General features: G+C 46.6%; 1 protein-coding gene across 1 annotated transcript in view; it reads left to right on the top strand.

The window, feature by feature from the left end:
• Window positions 1-23,484, top strand: part of LOC112077220 (bridge-like lipid transfer protein family member 3B) — a gene marked incomplete at its 5' end in the record, with an annotated part of 32,545 nt that overhangs the window by 3,758 nt on the left and 5,303 nt on the right. Inside the window, 12 exons of the mRNA XM_070441607.1 lie at window positions 125-271; window positions 2,013-2,261; window positions 6,846-7,032; window positions 7,282-7,365; window positions 7,643-7,804; window positions 8,652-8,761; window positions 8,842-8,983; window positions 9,287-9,483; window positions 9,784-10,551; window positions 11,156-11,820; window positions 14,032-14,112; window positions 16,244-16,398. Coding sequence (XP_070297708.1) covers window positions 125-271; window positions 2,013-2,261; window positions 6,846-7,032; window positions 7,282-7,365; window positions 7,643-7,804; window positions 8,652-8,761; window positions 8,842-8,983; window positions 9,287-9,483; window positions 9,784-10,551; window positions 11,156-11,820; window positions 14,032-14,112; window positions 16,244-16,398 — 2,947 coding nt within the window. The remainder of the gene's footprint in view (window positions 1-124; window positions 272-2,012; window positions 2,262-6,845; window positions 7,033-7,281; window positions 7,366-7,642; window positions 7,805-8,651; window positions 8,762-8,841; window positions 8,984-9,286; window positions 9,484-9,783; window positions 10,552-11,155; window positions 11,821-14,031; window positions 14,113-16,243; window positions 16,399-23,484) is intronic.

The raw sequence follows: 23,484 nt of genomic DNA, 5'->3' as shown, positions 1-23,484 counted from the left end.
GAGGTCTGACTCGCATACACATCATGCATGGAAGTTGAAGTGTAACCACGGTAGACCAATGTGTTGATTCGTGGTATGTAACCATGCACCTGCATGTGTGCCATTCAGATACTGAACGTTTAAGGAGATAGCCTTTGGCAATGAATATGCCGCATACGAGGCGGACGCCATCCGCAGAGTGGCCAGAACGAGATGCGGAGTGCCCGCACCCATCCGACCTGATCACCAACACAATCACAACGCTCAGAAGTCCACACCTGAACAGAGACGGGTACAATAACGCCAACACACCAATGCAGACATGCGGGCAAAGGAAATACAGACACAGCACTAGCGTGCCATACTACACACACACACACACCCAAACCTGCATCTCCAAACCACAGTCCAGAGAATATAGATGTCACTACCTGAAGAGAGCCAGTAGGACGCACACTCACGAAGACGCACACAAACACTACCAACAACCACTCAGGCATCATACACATCTGGACCCAAAAATCAGTGCCACTCTGAAGAAACTGGTAAGGACACAAGCACACACACCGCACCCATCACCAACCAGTCCCTAAGATCAGTTGCCAACTCAAGAGACGGGTACGTACCAACACACCACACACACAACAACACACACACACACACACCACCACACACACGCACGCCAGGCAACAGAACACACTCAGAACAGTCTGGTCTAATAGAATACGAGAACACTGTGGGCCACAGCCTGCAGATTAGCTTCAGTAAACAGATCTTTATCTCACAACACCAGCCAAAGCTCCTGCAGCCACTGTGTTTGAACAGATAAAAGGGTGTGTGTGGTGTTTTCATCCCAGTCAGCAGTCAGTCACGGATATGGACCGTGAGTGTAGTTTTCAGTCAGGTCAGTACAGTCAGTCCATAGGATAATGCGAGTGTGTGTTCAGTGCAGTCAGTCAGAATCAGTCATGGGCAATAATTGGAGTGGAGTGTGTTTTTCAGTCAGCCAGGATATGGAGTGTGTGTCAGTCAGTCAGTCAGGCAATGGATATGGGAGTGTGTGTTCGATGTTCAGGCAGTGGATATGGAGTGGTGTGATTTTCAGCAGGCATGGATATGGAGTGTGTGTTTCAGTAGTCATGTGATATGGAGTGTGTGCAGATTCAGTCGTATCAGGCACATGGATATGGAAGCTGTGTGTTTTTTCAGTCAGGCAGATATGGAGTGTTGTATTCGAGTCAGATGAATATGATGGTGTGTTTCAGGAAGACAGTCAGGCATGGATGATGGAAGGATGTGAGTGTATTGTCAGACAGAATCAGGACAGCATGGATATGGGAGTTGAATGTGTTATTCAGTCAAAGTCAGGCATAGAGATATGATGGTAGTTAGTGTAGCGGTATGTGAGTGCTGTTGTTTCAGACAGTCAGGCATGGATATGGAGTTAGTGTTGTTTCAGACAGTCCAGGCACATGGGATCAAGGAGTGTGTGTGTTTTCAGACAAGTCAGCGCATGCGATTAGAGATTCTAACGGTGTGTGTGTTTTCTCAGTTGAATCGGATATGAGGTGCTGTGCTGTTTTCAACTCAGGCATGGATATGAGTAGTGTGTGTTTTGGTCTAGCTATTGGATGGATATGGCATTGAGCTACTTCTGTGGTTTTTTCCAGTTTTGATGATATAGGAGATGTAGTGGTTTTCAACTCCAGGTCAATAGCGATATGGAGTGTGTGTGTTTTCAGGACACGAATCAGCACATGGATTTATATCGGAGTGGTGTGTATTTCAGACAGCCAGGCATGGATATGGAGTGTGTTGTTTTCTCCAGTTGGATGGATATGGGAGTGTGTGTTTCCAACTCAGGCATGGATATGGAGTGTGTGTGTTTTCTCGAGTCTGATGACGTTTATTAGATCCCCCATTGATGAATGCACCTTTCGATTAACACTGTCTTGGTTCAACACGGGAAGTAATGTTTGTATCTTCAGATGAAGGACTGAAACGTGGTGTGTCTGTATCCTGTATGTATAAAGCATGTATTTGTGTCTGTGTGGTCTATATTTAATGTGTGTATTTTGTATGTAATAATCTATGTAGAATGTGTTTATCTCCAGTCCAAGGACTGTAACGTGGTGGCCTCTAAGCTGATCCTGATCCTAGATGACCTGCTGTGGGTGCTGACTGACTCCCAGCTCAAAGCCATGGTCCAGTACGCCAAGTCACTCAGCGAGGCCATGGACAAGTCTGCTCAGCAAAGGAAGAGCATGGCCACCGAGGACCAGGTACACACGTATGCAGGCGCACGTAGGCAGGGACACACACACACACACACACGCTCACTCACGTAGGCAGGTAGACACACGTGTGCGCACACAGGCTAGGAAACACACACAGATAGGCAGACACACTTAACTGAAGCAGCTAGCTATGTGCTTAGTCACTCCTCTGTCAGACAGACCTACAGTGGAGAAATGATTCACACCAGTCATGTGCCCTTCTGTCTACACTTCTCTCCCTCCCGCTTTCTTCCCCCCCATCTCTCTCGCTCTCTCTGTTATGGTCTGGTAATTAGTCCTTGTGCTCCAGGAAAGGATGTTTGGTTCTCTCTGTGCGGTCCCTCTGCCATATGGCCTCTCTCTCCCTGCGCTGCTCTCTCCCTGCGCTGCTCTCTCCCTGCGCTGCTCTCTCCCTGCGCTGCTCTCTCGCTGCTGCGCTGCTCTCGCGCTCCATTATTCATGTACTGGTTCAAACTGGGCTTTTAGCATTCTGACCTACATGTGGCAGGCTATGCCATCTGCTGGTGAGAATGAGCACTGCACACTCCTTCGCTCATAAAAATCTTATACATTTGTGTTTGTGCCAAATACGACAGGTGTAGTAGACCTTATTGTGAAATGCTTACTTACAAGCCCTTAACCAACAATGCTGTTCAAAAAATAGTTAAAATATTTACTTTATTTTTAACTTTTGTTAATTTAGTAACACAATAACAATACCGAGGTTGTATACAGGTGGTACCGGTGCGAGGGTACAGGTTAGTCGAGTTTGTTTTTACACTAAGGGGTCGTCAATGTAAATAGTCCAGGTGGCCATTTTATTAATTGTTTAGCAGTCTTATGGCTTGGGGGTATGACTTGGGTGACTGGAGTCTTTGACAATTTTTTGGGGCCTTCCTCTGACACCATCGAGTGGCGTACTGCATTAGCATCGAATAGCCCCCGCGATATGCAACTTTTCAGGGAAGTTAAGAACCAATATACACAGGCAGTTAGGAAAGATAAGTCTAGCTTTTTCAAGCTGAAATTTGCATCCTGTAGCACAAACTGAAAAAAGTTTTGGGACACTAAAGTCCATGGAGAATAAAAGCACCTCTTATTGAGGCTAGGAAACACTGTCACCACTGATAAATCCACGATAATTGAACATTTCAGTAAGCATTTTTCTACAGCTGGCCATGCTTTCCACCTGGCTACCCCTACCCCGGTCAACAGCCCTGCACTCCCCCAGAGCAACTTTCCCAAGCCTCCCCCATTTCTCCTTCACCCAAATCCAGATAGCTGATGTTCTGAAAGAGCTGCAAAATCTGGACTCCCACAAATCAGCTGGGCTAGACAATCTGGACCCTCTCGTTCTAAAATTATCCGCTGCAATTGTTGCAACCCCTATTACTATCCTTTTCAAACCTCTCTTTCGTATCGTCTGAGATCCCCAAAGATTGGAAAGCTGCGGCGGTCATCCCCCTCTTCGAAGGGGGAGACACTCTAGACCCTAACTGCTACAGACCAATATCTATCCTACCCTGCCTTTCTAAGGTCTTTTGAAAGCCGAGTTAACGAACAGATCACCGACCATTTCGAATCCCACCGTACCTTCTTTGCTATGCAATCTGGTTTCCGAGCTGGTCATGGGTGCACCTCAGCCACGCTCAAGGTCCTAAACGATATAACCGCCATCGATAAGAGAAAATACTGTGCAGCCGTATTCATCGACCTGGCCAAGGCTTTCGACTCTGTCAATCACCACATTCTTATCGGCAGACTCAACCGCCTTGGTTTCTCTAATGACTGCCTCGACTGGTTCACCAACTACTTCTCAGACAGAGTTCAGTGTGTCAAATCGGAGGGCCTGTTGTCCGGACCTCTGGCAGTCTCTATGGGGGTGCCATAGGGTTCAATCCTCGGGCCGACTCTTTTCTCTGTGTACATCAATGATGTCGCTCTTGCTGCTGGTGATTCTCTGAGCCACCTCGACGCAGACGACACCATTCTGTATACATCAGGCCCTTCTTTGGACACTGTGTTAACTAACCTCCAGACGAGCTTCAATGCCATACAACTCTCCTTCCGTGGCCTCCAACTGCTCTTAATTGCAAGTAAAACTAAATGCATGCTCTTTAACCGATCGCTGCCCGCCCGTCCAGCATCACTACTCTGGACGGTTCTGACTTAGAATATGTGGACAACAACATCTCCAAACCAAAATTAAATCTAGAATCAGCTTCCTATTTCTCAACAAAGCATCCTTCACTCATGCTGCCAAACATACCCTCGTAAAACGGACTATCCTACCGATCGTTGACTTCGGCCATGTCTTTTAAAAATAGCCTTCAACACTCTACTCAACAAATTGGATGCAGTTTATCACAGTGCCATCCGATTTGTCACCAAAGCCCCATATGCTACCCACCACTGCAACCGGTATGCTCTCGTTGGCTGGCCATCGCTTCATATTTGTCGCCAAACCCACTGGCTCCAGGTCATCTGTAAGTCTTTTCTAGGTAAAGCCACACCTTATCTCAGCTCACTGGTCATCATAGCAGCACCCACTCGTAGCACGCGCTCCAGCAGGTATATTTCACTGGTCACCCCCAAAGCCAATTCCTCCTTTGGCCGTCTCTCCTTCCAGTTCTCTGCTGCCAATGACTGGAACGAATTGCAAAAATCACTGAAGCTGGAGACTCATATCTCCCCCTCTAACTTTAAGCACCAGATGTTAGAGCAGCTCACAGATCACTGCACCTGTACATAGCCCATCTGTAAATAGCCCATCCAACTACCTCATCCCCATACTGTTATTTTTTTTATTTTTTAGCTCCTTTGCACCCCAGTATCTCTACTTGCACATTCATCTTCTGCTCATCTATCACTCCAGTGTTTATTGCTATATTGTAATTATTTTGCCACCATGGCCTATTTATTGCTTTACCTCACTTATCTTACCTCATTTGCACACACTGTATAGACTTTTCAATTGTGTTATTGACTGTATGTTTGTTTATTCCATGTGTAACTGTTGTTTGTGTTGCACTGCTTTGCTTTATCTTGGCCAGGTCGCAGTTGTAAATGAGAACTTGTTCTCAACTGGCTTATCTGGTTAAATAAAGGTAAAATACATTTAATAAATAAATATGTGTCTTGGATGTCAGGAAGCTTGGCCCCAGTGATGTATTGGGCCGTACGCACTACCCTCTGTAGTGCCTTACTGTCGGAGACCAAGCAGTTGCCATACCAGGTGATGATGCAACTGGGCAGGATGCTCTTGAGGGTGCAGCTGTAGAACCTTTTGAGGATCTAAGGACCCATGCCAAATCTTTTCAGTCTCCTGAGGGGGGAAAGGTGTTGTCATGCCCTCTTCACGACTGTCTTGGTGTGTTTGGACCATGGTAGTTTGTTGGTGATGCGGACACCAAGGAACTTGAAACTCTCGACCCGCTCCACTACAGCCCCATCAATGTGTATGGGGGAGTGTTCGGCCCTCCTTTTCCTGTAGTCCACGATCCTCTCCTTTGTCTTGATCACGTTGAGGGAGAGGTTGTTGTCAAGCACCACACTGTCAGGTCTCTGACCTCCTCCCTATAGGACGTCTCATCGTTGTCGGTGATCAGACCTACCACTCTTGTCATCAGCAAACTTAATGATGGCGTTGGAGTTGTGCTTGGCCACGCAGTCATGTGTGAATAAGGAGTACAGGAGGGGACTAAGCACACACCCCTGAGGGGCCACCGTGTTGAGGATCAGCATGGCAGATGTGTTGTTGCCTACCCTTACCACCTGAGGGCGGCCCGTCAGAAAGTCCAGGTTCCAGAGGTGTTTATTCCCAGGGTCCTTAGCTTAGTGATGAGCTTTGTGGGCACTATGGTGTTGAACGCTGAGCTGTAGTCAATGAACAGCATTTTCACATAGGTGTCCTTTTTGTCCAGGTGGGAAAGGGCAGTGTGGAGTGCGATTGAGATTGCGTCATCTGTGTAGCTGTTGGGGTGGTATGCGAATTGGAGTGAGTCTAGGCTTTCCCGGGATGCTGTTGTTGTAAGCCATGACCAACCTTTCAAAGCACTTCATGGCTACTGATGTGAGTGCTTCAAGGCGGTAGTCATTTAGGCAGGTTACCTTAGTGTCCTTGGGCACAGGGACTATGGTGGTCTGCTTGAAACATGTAGGTATTACAGATATATTACGCCCTGTATTTCTGTCTGTTCTTCATGCGAATGACAGGGATTTGGGCCTGGTCTCAGAGAAGCTGTATATCCTTCGTGTCGGACTCCTAAAATATATATATATATTTTTTGTCCATTTCGAGGTGAGTAATCCCTGTTCTAATGTCCAGAAGCTCTTTTTGGTCATAAGAGATGGTAGCAGCAACATTATGTACAAAACAAGTTACAAACGATGTGAAAAAACCCACACAAGATAGAACAGTTGGTTAGGAGCCCATAAAAATCCCCTCCGGCGCCATTATCTCAAGCAACACTAGTTGGATGCACTAATAAAATTCACTTAATTTTATTTGTGTGTCTGCATCTCCATATGTCTCTGTGCTGGTGTCTGCATCTGTGTCTGTATTTTTTACGGTCTCTGGTCTGTATCCAGGAGTCGTCGGCGCCCCCCTCAGCCCAGCAGGTGCGTAGCCAGCAGGTGTCGTCAGGCACAGCGGCTGACCAGAGCGCCACCATGGCAAATCTGTTCACTGCCTTCGACGTGTGTGAGACCTCCCACCACCTGCAGATCACACACCTTGACCTGCACATCTGTGACGACATACACGCCAAGGACAGAGGTACATACACAGAGACGTATGATACGTGTACACACACACATAGCACTTAGACACACCCGCTAATACACACATACAAATGTAAAACACACACATACCTCACACAAACTTTAGACAGATTTTTGACCGACTGTCTGATACCTACACATCAAGTTGGGCTCTGATGCACATTGGACCTTTGTGCGTTACCTTAACTTCTGCCTCCTTCCCTCCCTCCATGCATCCCTCCTTCCCTCCCAACCCTCTCTCCAGTGATCAATAAGAGGATAACCGGTGGGGCCATGCAGCTCTCCTTCAGTCACATTACCCTGGACTACTACCCCTCCCATAGAGCAGGTAAACACCACCACAACCTCTACACAACCACCCTACAACATTACTACCCCTCCCACAGAGCAGGTAAACACCACCACAACTTCTACCTAACCTCCCTCAACTGCCACATAGCTGATGGGAGTAATAGTGATCTTTCTGATCTCTCAACACCACAAAACATGTCTTTTTTTCTGTCTGTATACCACCTCTATTAGTGACAAGAGTAGGTACTTAGACAACGGTTTCTCCCTCGTCTCTTGCTTTCTGTCCTGTCTCCCCTTCATCTCTCTGTCTCCAGGTGAGAGTTGTCTCCACTGGATGCAGTACAGTGAGGCCACTAAGGCCAGGGAGGGCTGGGCCAGGAGTCTACTGGAGGAGTTCAAGTCTAACGTGGAGATGTTGAAGACTGCCAAGAGAGACCGGGAGGGCCTGGCCAACTGTCACACCTCACCACAGCACGGTAAACAAAAGAGCAGCACAGTCACACACACACAGAGTACTGTAAACACGCACACAGACACACACCTTCCCTCAATGTGATTGAAACATAGTAATCCAATAAAGGTGTGTGTTGGAGCATCTGTCCTGATTCACTTTTTATTCAACAACTATAAGGATCTGTCTGTATTTGTTGGAGCATCTGTCCTGATTCACTTTTTATTCAACAACTATAAGGATCTGTCTGTGTTTTTTGGAGCATCTGTCCTGATTTCACTTTTTATTCACAACTATACGAATCTGTCCCAGCAGCCCATGAAGAGTGATGTTGGTTAGACAGTTGACATTCAACTGAACTAGAATACACTATGTCATTAAGTGGGTAATTTTTAGAAGAGCCCCTAGAGTTGGAATGAAGTGAAGTGTGGGTTTCCCTAGCATCACACTGCCTAGTCACTCTGAGTTCTGTGTCCCCCCTCTCCAGTGTCCAGGTATCCCTCCAGTGTCTCCAGTGTTAGGGACAGTGTGTATGGTCCTGTAGGGCAGGACGAGACAGGAAGAGGAAGAATAGTGGTGGTTAGGGGGCCAGACGACCTACCCCCGGGGTGGGTGCGGGCACGAGCCATGGTGCGAGCGAGGGCGCGGGAGAGGGTGAGGGCACGGGGGCGGGCACAGTGCTGCTTCTCATGCCTAGAGCCAGGTACCCCCCTAACCGATGGTGTGCGCACGCGGTGTGCGGTGATACACACCTTTTGAGACGACGTCAGTGTGGCAGGTGGTCTGATTGGGTCTCTTTTTCTTTTCCCCGTTTCCTTATTCTCCCTACCATTCTTTCTCTCCCTCCCCCCCTCTTCACCTCTCCTTTCTAGGTAAGATCAGTACTAGTTCTACCAGTATCCTCAGTTCTCCCCAGACCCCCAAGACGCAGCTCCTGTCCAGCTCCATTGTCCTCAGGATAGCTGACTTCAGCATCTACCAGGTCAGCACACGCACACAGTTGACGTGCCTATCTGATCCACCCACTTTGCGTACTGAGCTCATCCCGTGTGTGTGTATCAGGTGTCCACAGCAGACCAGTGTCGCTCCAGCCCTAAGGCCATGATCTCCTGTAATAAGAAGTCCCTGTACCTCCCTCCTGAGATGCCTGCCATCCACGTCGAGTTCACCGAATACTACTTCCCTGACGGAAAGGACTACCCCAGTAAGATTGGTTCCTACTCTCATTCAGTTCCTAGTTTTTGGTTCCTAGACCCTCATCCTACAGGGTGTACAGGTTTTATTCCAGCCTAGCGCTAACTCACCTGATTGAACTGTTTGAAGTCTTGACTTGATGTTTGTGAATCGGGTGTGTTTGTGCTGAGGGAAAGGTGAATGCATTAGTGCGTCACCTCTCTTCTCTTCCCCCTCCACTTATTTCTAGTTTCCAACCTCTATTCTCTTCCCCGCTCCCCTGTAGTCCCTTGCATTGATTATTATATAATCTTCTCTTTCCCACCTCCTGCAGTCCCTTGCCCAAACCTGTTTGTGCAGCTGAATGCGCTGCAGCTGGTGCTGGACCCCAGGAGCCTGGTGTGGTGCAACCTGTTTGCGCTGGACCTGAGGCAGAGCCTGGAACAGTTCATGGAGCTCTACAAGCTCAACGACGAGGAACAGAAGCCTGACGAGCACATCGACATCAGGGTGGACGGACTAATGCTCAAGGTAGAGGGCAGAAAGGACACACACCCACACWKTCTGTCATGATGTTATGTCGCTGTTCAAATCACACACACTCATATTCAGTACTTGGACACTTTGATTCAGTCATTTGAGAAATGCAAACGCTACCATAGCTGTGAAAAAAGCCCRTGAAAAGGTCAACACACTCCATTTCTGTAAGAGCATYGTCTTTACATTTCAACAGATTGGAAATMATGCTCATTAGTCATCTTGTACACATTGATGACCTRWGTATGTATATTTTCTAATAATGTGMTTCTCTTCCTCTCTCCCCCACCACAGTTGTTAGTGCCCACGGACAGGGACCCCTCCTATCCCCAGGACCTCCCCCGTTCCGTCTCTGTCCAATGCTCGGAGATGGTGGCCACCAACACCCGCCACCCCCCCAACTGCTCCCGCTCCCACCTGGAAGCCCTKCTCCTCTCCTTCCAAGAACAACAGTTCTTCTCCACCTCKTTTTCCTCCTTCCCTCYCTCCTCCACCTCCTTCCCYGTGATCCACCCCATTTTCCAGCGCCACGCGCATGAGCAGGACACTGTGTTGCACAATGTGTATAAAGGGTTGGTGTCGCCCTCGTTGGGCGTGGATGCCCTCAAAATGCCAGCTGCCACAGACTTGTGGGCGGTTCACTTTGCCCAGTTCTGGGTGGACTACGAGGGGARGCGCGGCGGGAAGGGGCGGCCCCAGCCCTTCGTRGACGCCTTCCCCCTCACTCTGTGGYCGTGCCAGCCGGTCAGACACGCCCAGCACCAGGAGRGGCTAATGGGCGGGGCTTCGAGAGGGCAGAMAACMRCCCTTTCTGCAGCTGCAGGCCTGGCCAGGAGCGAGCCTGTGGATACCGTGGGACGTCTGCAGAGGAAGAGGCTTTTGAAGGAGTACTATAGTACTGTTACGGACGCCARGGCAACAGAGGCCTCGCTGCCGCCTAGCAACGGGCTTCACAAGCCACTGTCCCTGGACAACATCCCCCCACCTTCCTCGTCTTCCTCTTCCAGTAAGGAGGCAGACATGCACATGTTAGTGCACGTACAGAAGCATTTGAGCGCACAGGTGAGTGATGATACATATATTTTGGTGTGTCTGTACACTTTTGTGTGTGTGTATACACTAAGTGTACAAAACATTAGGAACGTTCTCTTTTCATAACATAGCTTTCACCCGGTCAGTCTATGATCCCTGATTGATGCCACGTGTGTGTGTGTGCCATTCAGAGGGTGAATGAGCAAGACAAAATATTTAAGTGCCTTTGAACTGGTTTTGGCAGTAGGTGCCAGGTGCACTGGTTTGTGTGTCAAGAACTGCAATGCTGCTGGGTTTGTCACACTCAACAGTTTCCCATGTGTATCAAGAATGGTCCACCATCCAAAGGACATCCAGCCAACTTGACACAACTGTGGAAAGCATTGGCGTCAACATGGGCCAGCATCCCTGTGGAACGCTTTCCACACCTTGTAGAGTCCATGCCCCGATGAATTGAGGCTGTTCTGAGGGCAAAAGGGGATGGTGCAACTCAATATTAGGGAAGTGTTCCTAATGTTTTGTCCACTTTGTATTAATGTATGATGTGTGCGTATAATGTGAACCGACATGTGTTACACTGTTTATTTGAGAATACTGAAGTGTGTGTAGTTATGAGCATAATGTGTGTGTCCAGGTGAGCCACAGGCAGTACATGTTCCTGATGCGGCTGCAGCGCAGCATCAAAGCCTTGCAGCACACCCTGCAACAGGACCTGGAGGGGATGGGCTCCAAACGAGACAAGGCAAAGACCACATCGGACCCCRCTCCAGACCACCAGCCCTTCAGTGCCTGTGTGGGGATCCTGCTCAAAAGTGCYGAGGTAGCTCTCRTCTTGAAGCRGGTCCCCCAGRCCGAGGGTCCTGGTTCCCCCCTAGGGTCAGAGTTGTCCCCCTCGGAGAGTAGATGCACCTTGGAGACTGGGAGTGACGGWGGGGAGGGGGGYGATAGAGGAACCCACGTGGAGGGGGCTGGGACGAAGGGAAGCTGTACAGTGGACCAGCTTATGTGTGGGGGAGGGGTAGAGGGTGGGATAACGCAAGGCCCTGCCCCTCTCATCCCCGCCTCCACCCCCAACCTGAAGGCGTCTATTGACGAGAGGACAGGGAGATCCAGTTCAGAGGAGTTGGGAGAGGCTTCCCTGGAGGCCCGGACTGAGGGAGAGGAGCTGGGGACCGGAGTTGATTGTAAAGCCCAGCAGGGTGAGTCCTCCGGGGCAGACCCCACTCTCTCAGACCCCCTCTCCACCAAAGACTGGAACGAGAAGAACCCTGGGGCCAGATTGCCTGAGTCTATGTCCAGGTAATTCACTTCCGTCATTATCAGAATACAGTCTGGTTATTTAGACTGTCATTACCGTAACAGTCCTTTTCCAGCTATTTAGACCTGTAGCCACTGTCAATGACCAGGTATTCAGTTCAGTGTTTCCACTGCAGTCATTTGGCTGTGGCGCCACGGCAAAATAATTGCCTCCACGGCAAAAAAATATGGGACATAAAAAAAATGTATACTGAGGTGCACTTTGAAGATGCTGGAACAGTCCACAATTACGTTTCCTCTGCAGACAAAATCTGACAACCCCACAGTATAATAGTTTATCTATTTACATAATCGGCTTGTTGTGTGTTCTATGCAAGAAAAATATTCCTCGAGGCGCGTTCAAGTTACAAGTGTCATAGTGAGGGAATTCCCAGAATCTAAAATCGGCTGCATTTATAGGCTGCTCACACTTTTACCAGCCACACCGGTTTACTCTTTATATGGCCTGCGTATGGTCTAATGAAGGAACGCTGAATTAATGTATTTAATAACTTAGAATTAACTGAATGATCGAAAATGGGCCTACCTGTTTGCACTTTGTGCCAGCTGTGTATTCATCTACCATGTTGTCCTTCCAAACTGGACATTTCACTCTCGCAGCACGTTTCCACGGTGATGTAGCCTATTCCTTTATCATAACCTTTTTATTTCTCCGGTTAGGCCTATGTTAGCCATTTTCACGTAACCTAGGCTACCCAGGAAAAATACACTTTTAATGTGTTGTATCACAACCGGCCTTGATTGGGAGTCCCATAGGGCAGCGCACAATTGGCCCAGCGTCGTCCGGAGTAGGCCGTCATTGTAAATAAGAATTTGTTCTTAACTGACTTGCCTAGTTAAATAAATAAAACATATCTGGTGGGGAGAGGGAACATAAGCGCTGCACGTGGACAAATTAGAACATTTTAGCACCTCACGAATAAGGGACAGTTCCTGGCTCCACACACTCTCTCAATGCGTGCTTAGCTTAGCTGGTAGACTGGTAGTCTGCCTCGCCGCTCACAGAATGGAATTCACAACACAACAAGCGCCTGGGTTTTGAAAGTGTATTAACTTGATTTTAAAATGTTTCCCGACCCGCAATGTAATTGTTCTGAACCACGAGCCGACCCACGGTTTGAAAAGTTTTTATTTATTTCACCCACGCTATCTAACCCAATGCAGATTAGCCCAATAGGGTAAATGCATATAGGCTACCCCATGCTTCAGCCTATTTATTTATAGCCACTATGCTGCATCAGTTGGGATACAGGTGATCATGCTTATTGCTAATAGCATACCTGATCATATGAACCATGCATAGGCTATAAGCATGGTCCACTATGTTACAATTTAAACAAATAATTTTACCAATATGTTTTTGGCTCATTTCTGGAGGTAGAAATTATATTTTGGTTGGTGTCAACATAATTTTTGATAGAATGTCCTTTTAAAAAGTCACCAGAAGTGAGCTTCTCAGTCCTTCTGCATAAAAATTCTCTGGGGAGGACCCCCAAAACAGTGGGGGAGGGAAACCTCCAGACCATTCCCCTCTACTGCGACACATTTTTCCAGAGGAACACTGATTCCATTACTTCCATGACATATTGTTCAGCTATTCAGACGATCAGTTCTGTAAAACATTCACTGTGATGATTCACTCCAAATCAAAGCAAACAATAAGAACATCTTTACTGTAACTTAGTGCATGTCCCGGTCGGCAGATCAGGAGTGGGAAATGCAGGCCAATCGTCAGGCAGACCGTGACACTCATTCAGAGGACTTATGACAAGCTTTAAATTAAGTCACTCCCATTACTGCAATACTCAGTCACAACAATACTTCTTGCAGATGTCATTACAGTTACTCACTTATTCATGCCCAGCTTAGTAAACCACCATTTAATGTTACTTTACTGTTACTTGGTCAGTCCCATCACATCAGTAGGTGGTTCTACATCATGCCTGTGTAACTACAGTGACAGCACTGTACCTGCCCTATACATCACAATATCAATGTTGTCACCCATAAGAGGTGTTTGTTCATTTGTGTGTGTTTCTGCCTTGTCCAATGTGCTCCCATACAAGGTGTGCGTCTGTCTTAGTGTGTGTGTGTGTTTTTCTCACTCTGCTATTCTGTAGCTTAGTGTGTCCTCTGCTCTGACCCATGCAAGGTGTGTGTGTGTGTGTGTGTGTGTGTTCTCTCTCTACAAAGGAAAGGCAGTCTGTCAGTGGTTTCTGACCGGCTCAGCTCCTCAAACACCCGGTCCACCTCCCTATATTCTATTTCCAACATGTAAGACACGCTATGGGTCTGTCTGTGTTGGTCGCAATCCCTTAAATATATGTTCACGGGTGTGGTGTGTGGTTTGGTGAATCTGTACTATGATGAGTTAATTGGAATGGCCGCTTCAAGTTTTCATAATCAATCGCAAATGTATTATTTGAACGCCGAGTTTGCCCGATTATTTTTTATATATATATTCTTATTTTATTCTTTATTTTCTAATGAGCGGCCTAGGACAGTGGGTTAACTGCCTTGTTTCGCTGGCTAGAACGACAGATTTTTACGTTGTCAGCTCAGGGATTCAATCTTGCAACTACGGTTAACTAGTCACGGCTCTAACCACTGCTCCGAGGACCTGGCTGTTGCGAAATGCAGTAAGAAGCCATAGGTAAGTTTGCTAGTAGCATTAACTTTATCTATAAAAAAACAATCAATCATTCAATATCACTATTATAACTACAACATGGTTTGAATGCTATTATAGTTTTCTCCGCGTGTTCTTGCATTGCATATATTCGTGCGGTGCGCATTCGCGACAACCTAAACCAGAAACATCAAATGGCCTTTCTTAGAAATCAATACACGAAGTAGATTTTACCTGCAATTTATGCTAAAAGAAATCCAGGTTAGCAGGCAATATTAACAGGTGAAATTGTGTACTTCTCTGTTGCTTCATTGCATACGCAGATCAGAGTATATGCAACAGGTTTGGGCCGGCCTGGCTCTTTGCAAACTCAGTTTGCCAGAATTTTACGTAAATATGACATAAATTGAAGGTATGTGCAATGTACAGGAAGTATTTAGACTTATGCATGCCCCCGTTAGATACAAACGGAACGGTTCCGTATTTCACTGAAAGAAAAACGTCTTGATTTTCGAGATGATAGTTCCGGTCGACATATTAATGACCTAAGCCTCGTTATTCTGTGTGTTATTATTTATAATTAAGTTCTATGATTTGATAGAGCAGTCTGACTGAGTGGTGGTAGACCCAGCCAGGCTCGTAAGCATTCATTCACAGCACTTTTCGTGCGTTTTGCAAGCAGTTCTCGTTGTAATTCAAGCATTGCGCTGTTTATGACTTCAAGCTATCAACTCCCGAGATTAAGCTGGTGTAACCGATGAGAAATGGCTAGCTAGTTAGCGGGTGCGTGCAAATATCGTTTCTCAACGTCACTCGCTCTGAGACTTGGAGTGGTTGTTCCCCTTGCTCTGCAGGGCCGGGCTTTTGTGGAGCGATGGGTAGCTGCTCAAGGTGGGTTTGTCGATGTTTCCTGATTCGCGCCAGAGGAGCGAGGAAGGAGGAAGCTATACTGTTACACTGGCAATACAAAGTGCCTTAAGAACATCCAATAGTAAAGGTTATGAAATACAAAATCGTATAGAGAGAAATAGTCTATAATTCCTAATAATAATACATAAAACTTCTTACCTGGAATATTGAAGACTCATGTTAAAAGGAACCACAGTTGCTCATGTTCTGAGCAAGAACTTAAACGTTAGCTATCTTACATGGCACATATTAACTTTTTAAACTTTTCTCAACACTTTGTTTTTGCATTATATTTAACCCTAATTGAACATGTTTCATTATTTATTTGAGGCTAAATTGATTTTATTGATGTATTATATTAAGTTAAAATAGGTGTTCATTCAGTATTGTTGTAATTGTCATTATTACAAATAAATTTGGTCCTCCAATAATCTGTATCGGAGTTGAAAAATCATAATCGGTCGACCTCTAATCTGTACGTGTGCATGTAGAATTGTCTGTGGTTGGGTGTATATCTGTGGGAGTGTATGTGGGTCTGTATACATTTACACGCTGCAAGTTGGTGTGTGTACCCGGTGAATAGTGTGTGTAGCCTTTATCTGGTGACTAGTAGCATATAGCCTTGGCTAGGTCAATGGTCTAGACCTGAGCCCGGTTTCCCAAAAACATCTTAAGGCTAAGTTCATTGTTAGAATCAGCTCAATGGTTCTGATGATGAACTCAGCCTTAAAATGCTTTTGGGAAACCGGGCGCAGGGCTATTCAAATCAAATCCAAGCCTTGAGGTCCACAGTACCCCTGTTTTTCTTTCCCCTCACCCTTCTCCCCCACTCACACTCACTCTTGTTTGTTTGTGTGTGTGTTCCAGTGGGCGTCTGATGAGGGAGCGTTCCCAGTCCAGTTTCTCAGTGTCCTATAAGAACATGAAGAAGACTCCATCTCTGCAGTCCTTGGACAACCTCTCCATAGACAGCTACCTGATGGAGGACGGAGACACAGACACATACAGCCTGCTGGAGAGGGGTAGGAAACACACACACACACACACACACACACACACACACACACACACACACAGGGCCCTGGGTCTGAGACTTCCTGACGGGCTGACCCCAGGTGGTGAAGGAAGGCAACATCACCTCCACCACTCTGACCCTCAACACGGGGGCCCCTCAGGTGCGTCCTCAGCCGCCTGCTGTACTCCCTGTTCACCCATGACTGCGTGGTCACCAACTCATTCATCGGGTTTGCTGACGACACAACAGTGGTAGGCATGATTTATTAACAACAATGAGACAGCCTACAAGGAGGAGGTGAGAGCCCTGGTGGAGTGGTGCTAGGAAAATAACCTATCCCTCAATGTCAACAAAACGAAGGAGCTGATCGTGGACTTCAGGAGGCCACAGCGAGAGAACGCCCCCATCCACAGGCAGTGGATAGAGTCAAAAGCTTCTAGTTCCTCACTGAGAATGTGAAATGGTTCCTTCACACCGACAGTGTGGTGAAGAAGGCGCAACAAAGCCTCTTCAACCTCAGGATGCTGAAGAAATTCGGCCTGGCCCCTAATATGTTGAACAAACCAGCCGCGTTGCAAAATAAATGTACATACATGTTGTTCAATCGTTTCATCCACTGCTCGCACTTGTCAACGGGTGTCTGCGTATCAGGCACTGTAGTATAACTTGGCTCTATTTTAGACGCTTGATTCGCTGCAAGTCCAGCCTCTCCTATCTACTCATTGGTTTTTAGGAGCATATACCCACGTGGGTGTTTGAAAGATGAACTGAGGTCCACACTCCAGGCCAGTTGGTGGCGGTAATGCACCTTAGTTGGTTGCCAACCGCAATATAAAATCCACAGAAGAATATGAACAAGGAGAGGCTAATCAAAGAAAACTAACTAGGTTTCCCCTTTTTATCTGTGGATTCATTGTCGGAGTAGAGAACACACGATTTTGTATGACTCAAAATGGGGGCAAAATTCGACAAAGTTCCAGCAAAAACAAAATACTGTATGCATTTCAGGTAAAATAACAAGCCAAAGTTTATCTCCCAGGACAAATGAACTAGCAACAGCAAGCTAGCTAAATGTCCATTAATGTTTCATGTATGTTTCGACCTCTCCCCAAATTAATATAGTTGGTTCACAGTAGGTTTTGGTATTTTAACCTGTGTGTCATGAACACGTCTGGTGGAGATAGACAAAATCAACACGCACGCACACAGACGATGAGCAAGTTTGGTTAGCATGTAAGACCCTCACCAACTTCTACTGATGTACCATCGAGAGCATCCTGTCAGGGCTGTATTACCGCATGGTACGGCAGTTGCACCGCCCGCAACCTCCAGGCTTTCCAGAGGGTGGTGCGGTCAGCCCAACGCATTATTGTGTGCATCTACAGCACCCTTTGTCTCAAAGGCCAAGAAGATCATCAAGGACCTCCGCCACCTGAGTCGCGGCCTGTTCAACCTGCTACTATCTAGAAGATGGAGACAGTACAGGTGCATCAAAACAGCTTCTATATCCAGGCCATCAGACTGTTTAAATAGTCATCACTAGCCGGCCTCCGCCCAGTACTCTACCCTGCACCTTAGAGACTGTCACTAGCCAGCTAACAGCCAGTACTCTACCCTGCACCTTAGAGACTGCTGCTCTATGTACATAATAATGTTTACATACTGATTTACCCACTTCATATGTATATACTGTATTGTAGTCATGGCTCATCCTATAAAGCTACTGCTGTACACACCTTTTCTATTCATATACTGTCCATACTGTCTATACACACCATTCACATACATATATTTATATTCCAGACTCCGGTCCGGAAGCTATTTCCTGCCAGTCTATCCATTTTGCTGTGGGGTTTGTAGTGTGTGTTTTAAATACTGTATTCTCAACATAGCTCATTGATTGTGTTTCTTGTTTGATGTTTTACTGCATTGTTCGGAGCTAGTAACTAGCATAAGCATTTCACTGCACCCGCTATAACATCTTCTAAACTGTGTATGCGATCAATAAACTTCGATTTGACACACACACGGTTGAGCATGATTCTCCTCCAGGCATTACAGGTCTGACTAGGTCTATCCATCATACGCAGATCTTGTCACTGTGCCTCAGTTTTTTTTTTTTTTTTATTATTTGTGGGGGGGGGGTTATAGGAGAACATAACTCGAAAAGACACATCTTTTACTCTTTTATTTGGCCTAAATATGGAGGGAATAGTCCAGACTTAGTCCTGAGAATAAATCATGTTTCTATACATATTGAATGGCTTTTGAGTTGTTTCTATTCCATAGTTTGTCCAGGAGATGGCAGTTGTGAGCTGATGTTTTCTATACCAGAATAAAGATTATAAACTAGGCAAAAAAATAAATGTCCTAACTGTCAACTGCATTTATTTTCAGCAAACTTAATGTGTAAATATTTGTATGAACATAAGATTCAACAACAGACACAAACTGAACAAGTTCCACAGACATGGAATAATGTGTCCCTGAACAAAGGGGGGGTCAAAATCAAAAGTAACAGTCAGTATTTGGTGTGGCCACCAGCTGCATTAAGTACTGCAGTGCATCTCCTCCTCATGGACTGCACCATATTTTGCCAGTTCTTGCTGTGAGATGTTACCCCACTCTCCACCAAGGCACCTGCAAGTTCCCAGACATTTCTGGGGGGGGGGGGAGAATGGCCCTAGCCCTCACCCTCCGATCCAACAGGTCCCAGTCGTGAGATCCGGGCTCTTCACTGGCCATGGCAGAACACTGACATTCCGTCTTGCAGGAAATCACGCACAGAACGAGCAGTATGGCTGGTGGCATTATCATGCTGGAGGGTCATGTCAGGATGAGCCTGCAGGAAGGGTACCACATGAGGGAGGAGGATGTTTCCCTGTAACGCACAGCATTGAGATTGCTGCAATGACAACAAGCTCAGTCCGATGATGCTGTGACACACTGCCCCAGATCCTGATGGACCCTCCACCTCCAAATCGATCCCGCCAGAGACAGGCCTCGGTGTAACGCTTATTCCTTTGATGATAAACACGAATCCAACCATCACCCCTGGTGAGACAAAACCGCGACTCGTCAGGTGAAGACACTTTTTTTCCAGTCCTGTCTGGTCCAGCGACGTTTGGTTTGTGCCCATAGGCGACGTTGTTGCTGGTGATGTAAGGCAGGTCCTCACCAGACAACAGGCCTACAAGCCCTCAGTCCAGCCTCTCTCAGCCTATTGTTGACAGTCTGAGCACTGATGGAGGGGTTGTGCGTTCCTGGTGTAACTCGGGCAGTTGTTGTTGCCATCCTGTACCTGTCCCGCAGGTGTGATGTTTGGATGTACCGATTCTGTGCAGGTGTTGTTACACGTGGTCTGCCACTGCGAGGATGATCAGCTGTCCGTCCTGTCTCCCTGTAGCGCTGTCTTAGGCATCTCACAATACGGACATTGCAATTTATTGTCCTGGCCACATCTGCAATCCTCATGCCTCCTTGCAGCATGCCTAAGGCACGTTCACGCAGATGAGCAGTGACCCTGGGCATCTTTCTTTTGGTGTTTTTCAGAGTCAGTAGAAAGGCCTCTTTAGTGTCCTAAGTTTTCATAACTGTGACCTTAATTGCCTACCGTCTGTAAGCTGTTAGTGTCTTAATGACCGTTCCACAGGTGCATGTTCATTCATTGTTTATGGTTCACTGAACAAGCATGGGAAACAGTCCTGTAAAAGGGACATTTCTTTTTTTGCTGAGTTTTTACGTTTGTGTCTGGTATTTATCAATGTTTTGGTAGCAGACCACCAATTTTAATTCATTCTGTGTTCACAGACGACGTGTCCATCTCAGGCTTTAAGGATGTGGTGAGGGATCAGAGTGCCACAGAAATTGCCAAGGAGGCAGCAGCCTTAGCGGCCATGGGCACAGGGGAGCAGGACGGTGCTGGCTCACCAGATACTGTCAGTGCCACCTCCCAGAGCATTGACGAACCCACCAAAGACATGGTAATACACACATGCACAGGAAATGTATGTTCACATGCAGGCATGGATACATGAACACACACACTGCTGTACACACACATGCATACACGCACACTATACAGTGCATTCGGAAAGTATTCAGACCCCTTGACTTTTTCCACATTTTGTTAAGTTACAGCCTTATTCTAGAATTGATTAAATTGTTTTTTGCCCCTCATCAATCTACACACAATACCCCATAATGACAAAGCAAAAACAGGTTTTTTGACATTTTTGCAAATGTATTAAAAATATACTGATATCACATTTACATAAGTATTCAGACCCTTTACTCAGTACTTTGTTGAAGCACCTTTGGCAGCGATTACATCCTCGAGTCTTCTTGGGTATGACGCTACAAGCTTGGCACACCTGTCTTTGTGGAGTTTCTGCCGTTCTCTGCAGATCCTCTCAAGCTCTGTCAGGTTGAACAGGGAGTGTAACTGCACAGCTATTTTCAGGTCTCTCCGGAGATGTTCGATCGGGTTCAAGTCCGGGCTCTGGCTGGGCCATTCAAGGTCTAAGCCACTCCTGTGTTGTCTTGGGTGTGTGCTTAGAGCCGTTGTCCTGTTGGAAGGTGAACCTTCGCCCCAGTCTGAGGTCCTGAGCGCTCTGGAGCAGGTTTTAATCAAGGATCTCTTTGTACTTTGCTCTGTTCATCTTTGCCTCGATCTTGACTAGTCTCCCAGTCCATGCCGCTGAAAAACATCCACACAGCATGATGCTGCCACAAACATGCTTCACCGTAGGGATGGTGCCAGATTTCCTCCAGATGTGACGCTTGGCAGTCAGGTCAAAGAGTTCAATCAGACCAGAGAAGCTTGTTTCTCATGGTCTGAGAGTCTTTAGGAGCATTTTGGCAAACTCGAAGCGGGCTGTCATGTAAGTGGGCTGTCATCCTTTTACTAAGGAGTGTCTTCCGTCTGGCCACTCAACCAAAAAGGCCTGATTGGTGGAGTGCTGCAGAGATGGTTGTCCTTCTGGAAGGTTCTCCCATCTCCACAGAGGAACTCTGGGTTCTTTGCCACCTCCCTGACCAAGGCCCTTCTTCCCCGATTGCTCAGTTTGGCCGTGCGGCCATTTCTAGGAAGAGTCATGGTTGTTCCAAACTTCTTCTATTTAAGAATGATGGAGGCCACTATGTTCTTGGGGACCGTCAATGCTGTAGAACTGTTTTGGTACCCTTCCCCAGATCTGTGCCTCGACACAATCCTGTCTCGGAGCTCTACAGACAATCCCTTTGACCTCATGGCTTGGTTTTTGCTCTGACATGGTACCTTATACACACACACCTGTCAACGATGGTACCTTATATAGACAGGTGTGTGCCTTTCCAAATTATGTTCAATCAATTGAATTTACCACAGGTGGACTCCAATCAAGTTGTAGAAACATCAATGGAAACAGGATGCACCTGAGCTCAATTTCGAGTCTCATAGCAAAAGGTCTAAATACTTATGTAAATAAAGTATTTGTTTTTTATGTTTAATACATTTGCAAACATTTCTAAAAACCCTTTTTCTGTTGTCATTGAGGTATTGTGTGTAGATTGTTTAATTTAATCCATTTTAGAACAAGGCTGTAACGTAACTAAATGTGGAAAAAGTCAAGGGGTCTGAATACTTTACGAAAGCACTGTACACATATATACATATACATATATATATATATATATATCTATATATTATTATATATATATATATATATATATATATACACACACACATGCATGAGTACACTTGAGCATTTTTCATTTCCTGAACTGTAATTTTCCCCCACTTTCTGAATTGATTGAATTAACTTAAATTTTTATTCATTTTAGCTGACTCTCCTATCCAACTTAATGCCTCCTCCTCTCTCTCTCTCCTCCAGGTGTCGGTGCTGGTGCTGAAGGTGCAGTGTGTGTGTGGGGGGATGGAAGTGCGAGGGAGAGCACAGCTGTATCTCTGGAGGTGGCTGCGTCAGACCCACACAGCTGGGAAACGTCAGCCTCCGACAATACTCAGCAACGCGCCTGGGTGAAGACCACACAGACGCATGCGTAGACACACAAATGTGTACATGCATGCATACATACATACATGTACACACACCACGACATACATTGCAGTCACACATACTGCAGTCACGCTATTCCCCATTCTCTGGAGTACTATCTATAGCTGGATTAAGGCTACACACACACACTCCCAATTGACTTGGTTTACCCTTCCTAACTCTTGCAGGTATGGTACCCACTGCTCAGGGCAGCACTATTGTACCCCCCCCAGGCAGCGAAGGTATGTGTGTGTGGAACATAAAGCATGGGTAGGCAAACGCAAGCTTGCACACAAGTGTTCCTACCTGTTTGTTTTGTTTAGTGTGTCTCTGATTTCATCATTGGTATGAAATGACAGATAGTAATTAGCATTTTTGCTCCACCAAGCATGCTACACACCTTTGTTTTACTATCCTTGTGGGGACCAACAATTGATTCCCATTCAAAATCCTATTTTCCTAACCACAAACCCCTAAACCTAACCATAATTGTAGCCCTGAACCTAACCCCTAAGTCTATAAATAGCCTTTTTCCTTGTGGGGATTGGCAAAATGTCCAAGATTTTCCTTGTTTTACTATCCTGGTGAGGACTTCTGGTTCCACAAGGATAGTAAAAAAATCACACGCACACGCACACACAATGTGTGACTGCAATGTGTGTCTCAAGGGTGTGTGCACTGCAGTGTATGTCTCGTGTGTGTGTGTCTAACTGCTCAGTGAGACGGTGCATTAGCACTAATGGGGTTTTGCTCCCTTTACCAGCTACATTACCCAGTGTCGGTATGTGTTTTTGTGGCACCACAGGTTGTGTGCATGTGTGTCTCCAGCATGTCAACTCCAAAGTGTGTGAATATTTAAGAGGGGTTGGTGAGGTCCATATTTACCCCCCAGTACTATGAGGCAGTGCTCGCTCGCTCAGCTCCGCCTCCTCCTCTTTCACAGAAGAGTAATCCCCATCTCTCTCTCCCTCAGCTCCGCCTACTCCTTCTTTCACAGCAGAGTAATCCCATCTCCCTCAGCTCCGCCTCCTCCCTCTTTCACAGCATCTCTCTCC

The sequence above is a fragment of the Salvelinus sp. IW2-2015 genome, unplaced genomic scaffold (assembly GCF_002910315.2).
Source record: "Salvelinus sp. IW2-2015 unplaced genomic scaffold, ASM291031v2 Un_scaffold4391, whole genome shotgun sequence".
In the NCBI taxonomy this organism is placed as follows: domain Eukaryota; kingdom Metazoa; phylum Chordata; class Actinopteri; order Salmoniformes; family Salmonidae; genus Salvelinus; species Salvelinus sp. IW2-2015.
Note: the sequence above shows the minus strand (reverse complement) of the source record. Positions and strands in the feature narration are given on the sequence as shown.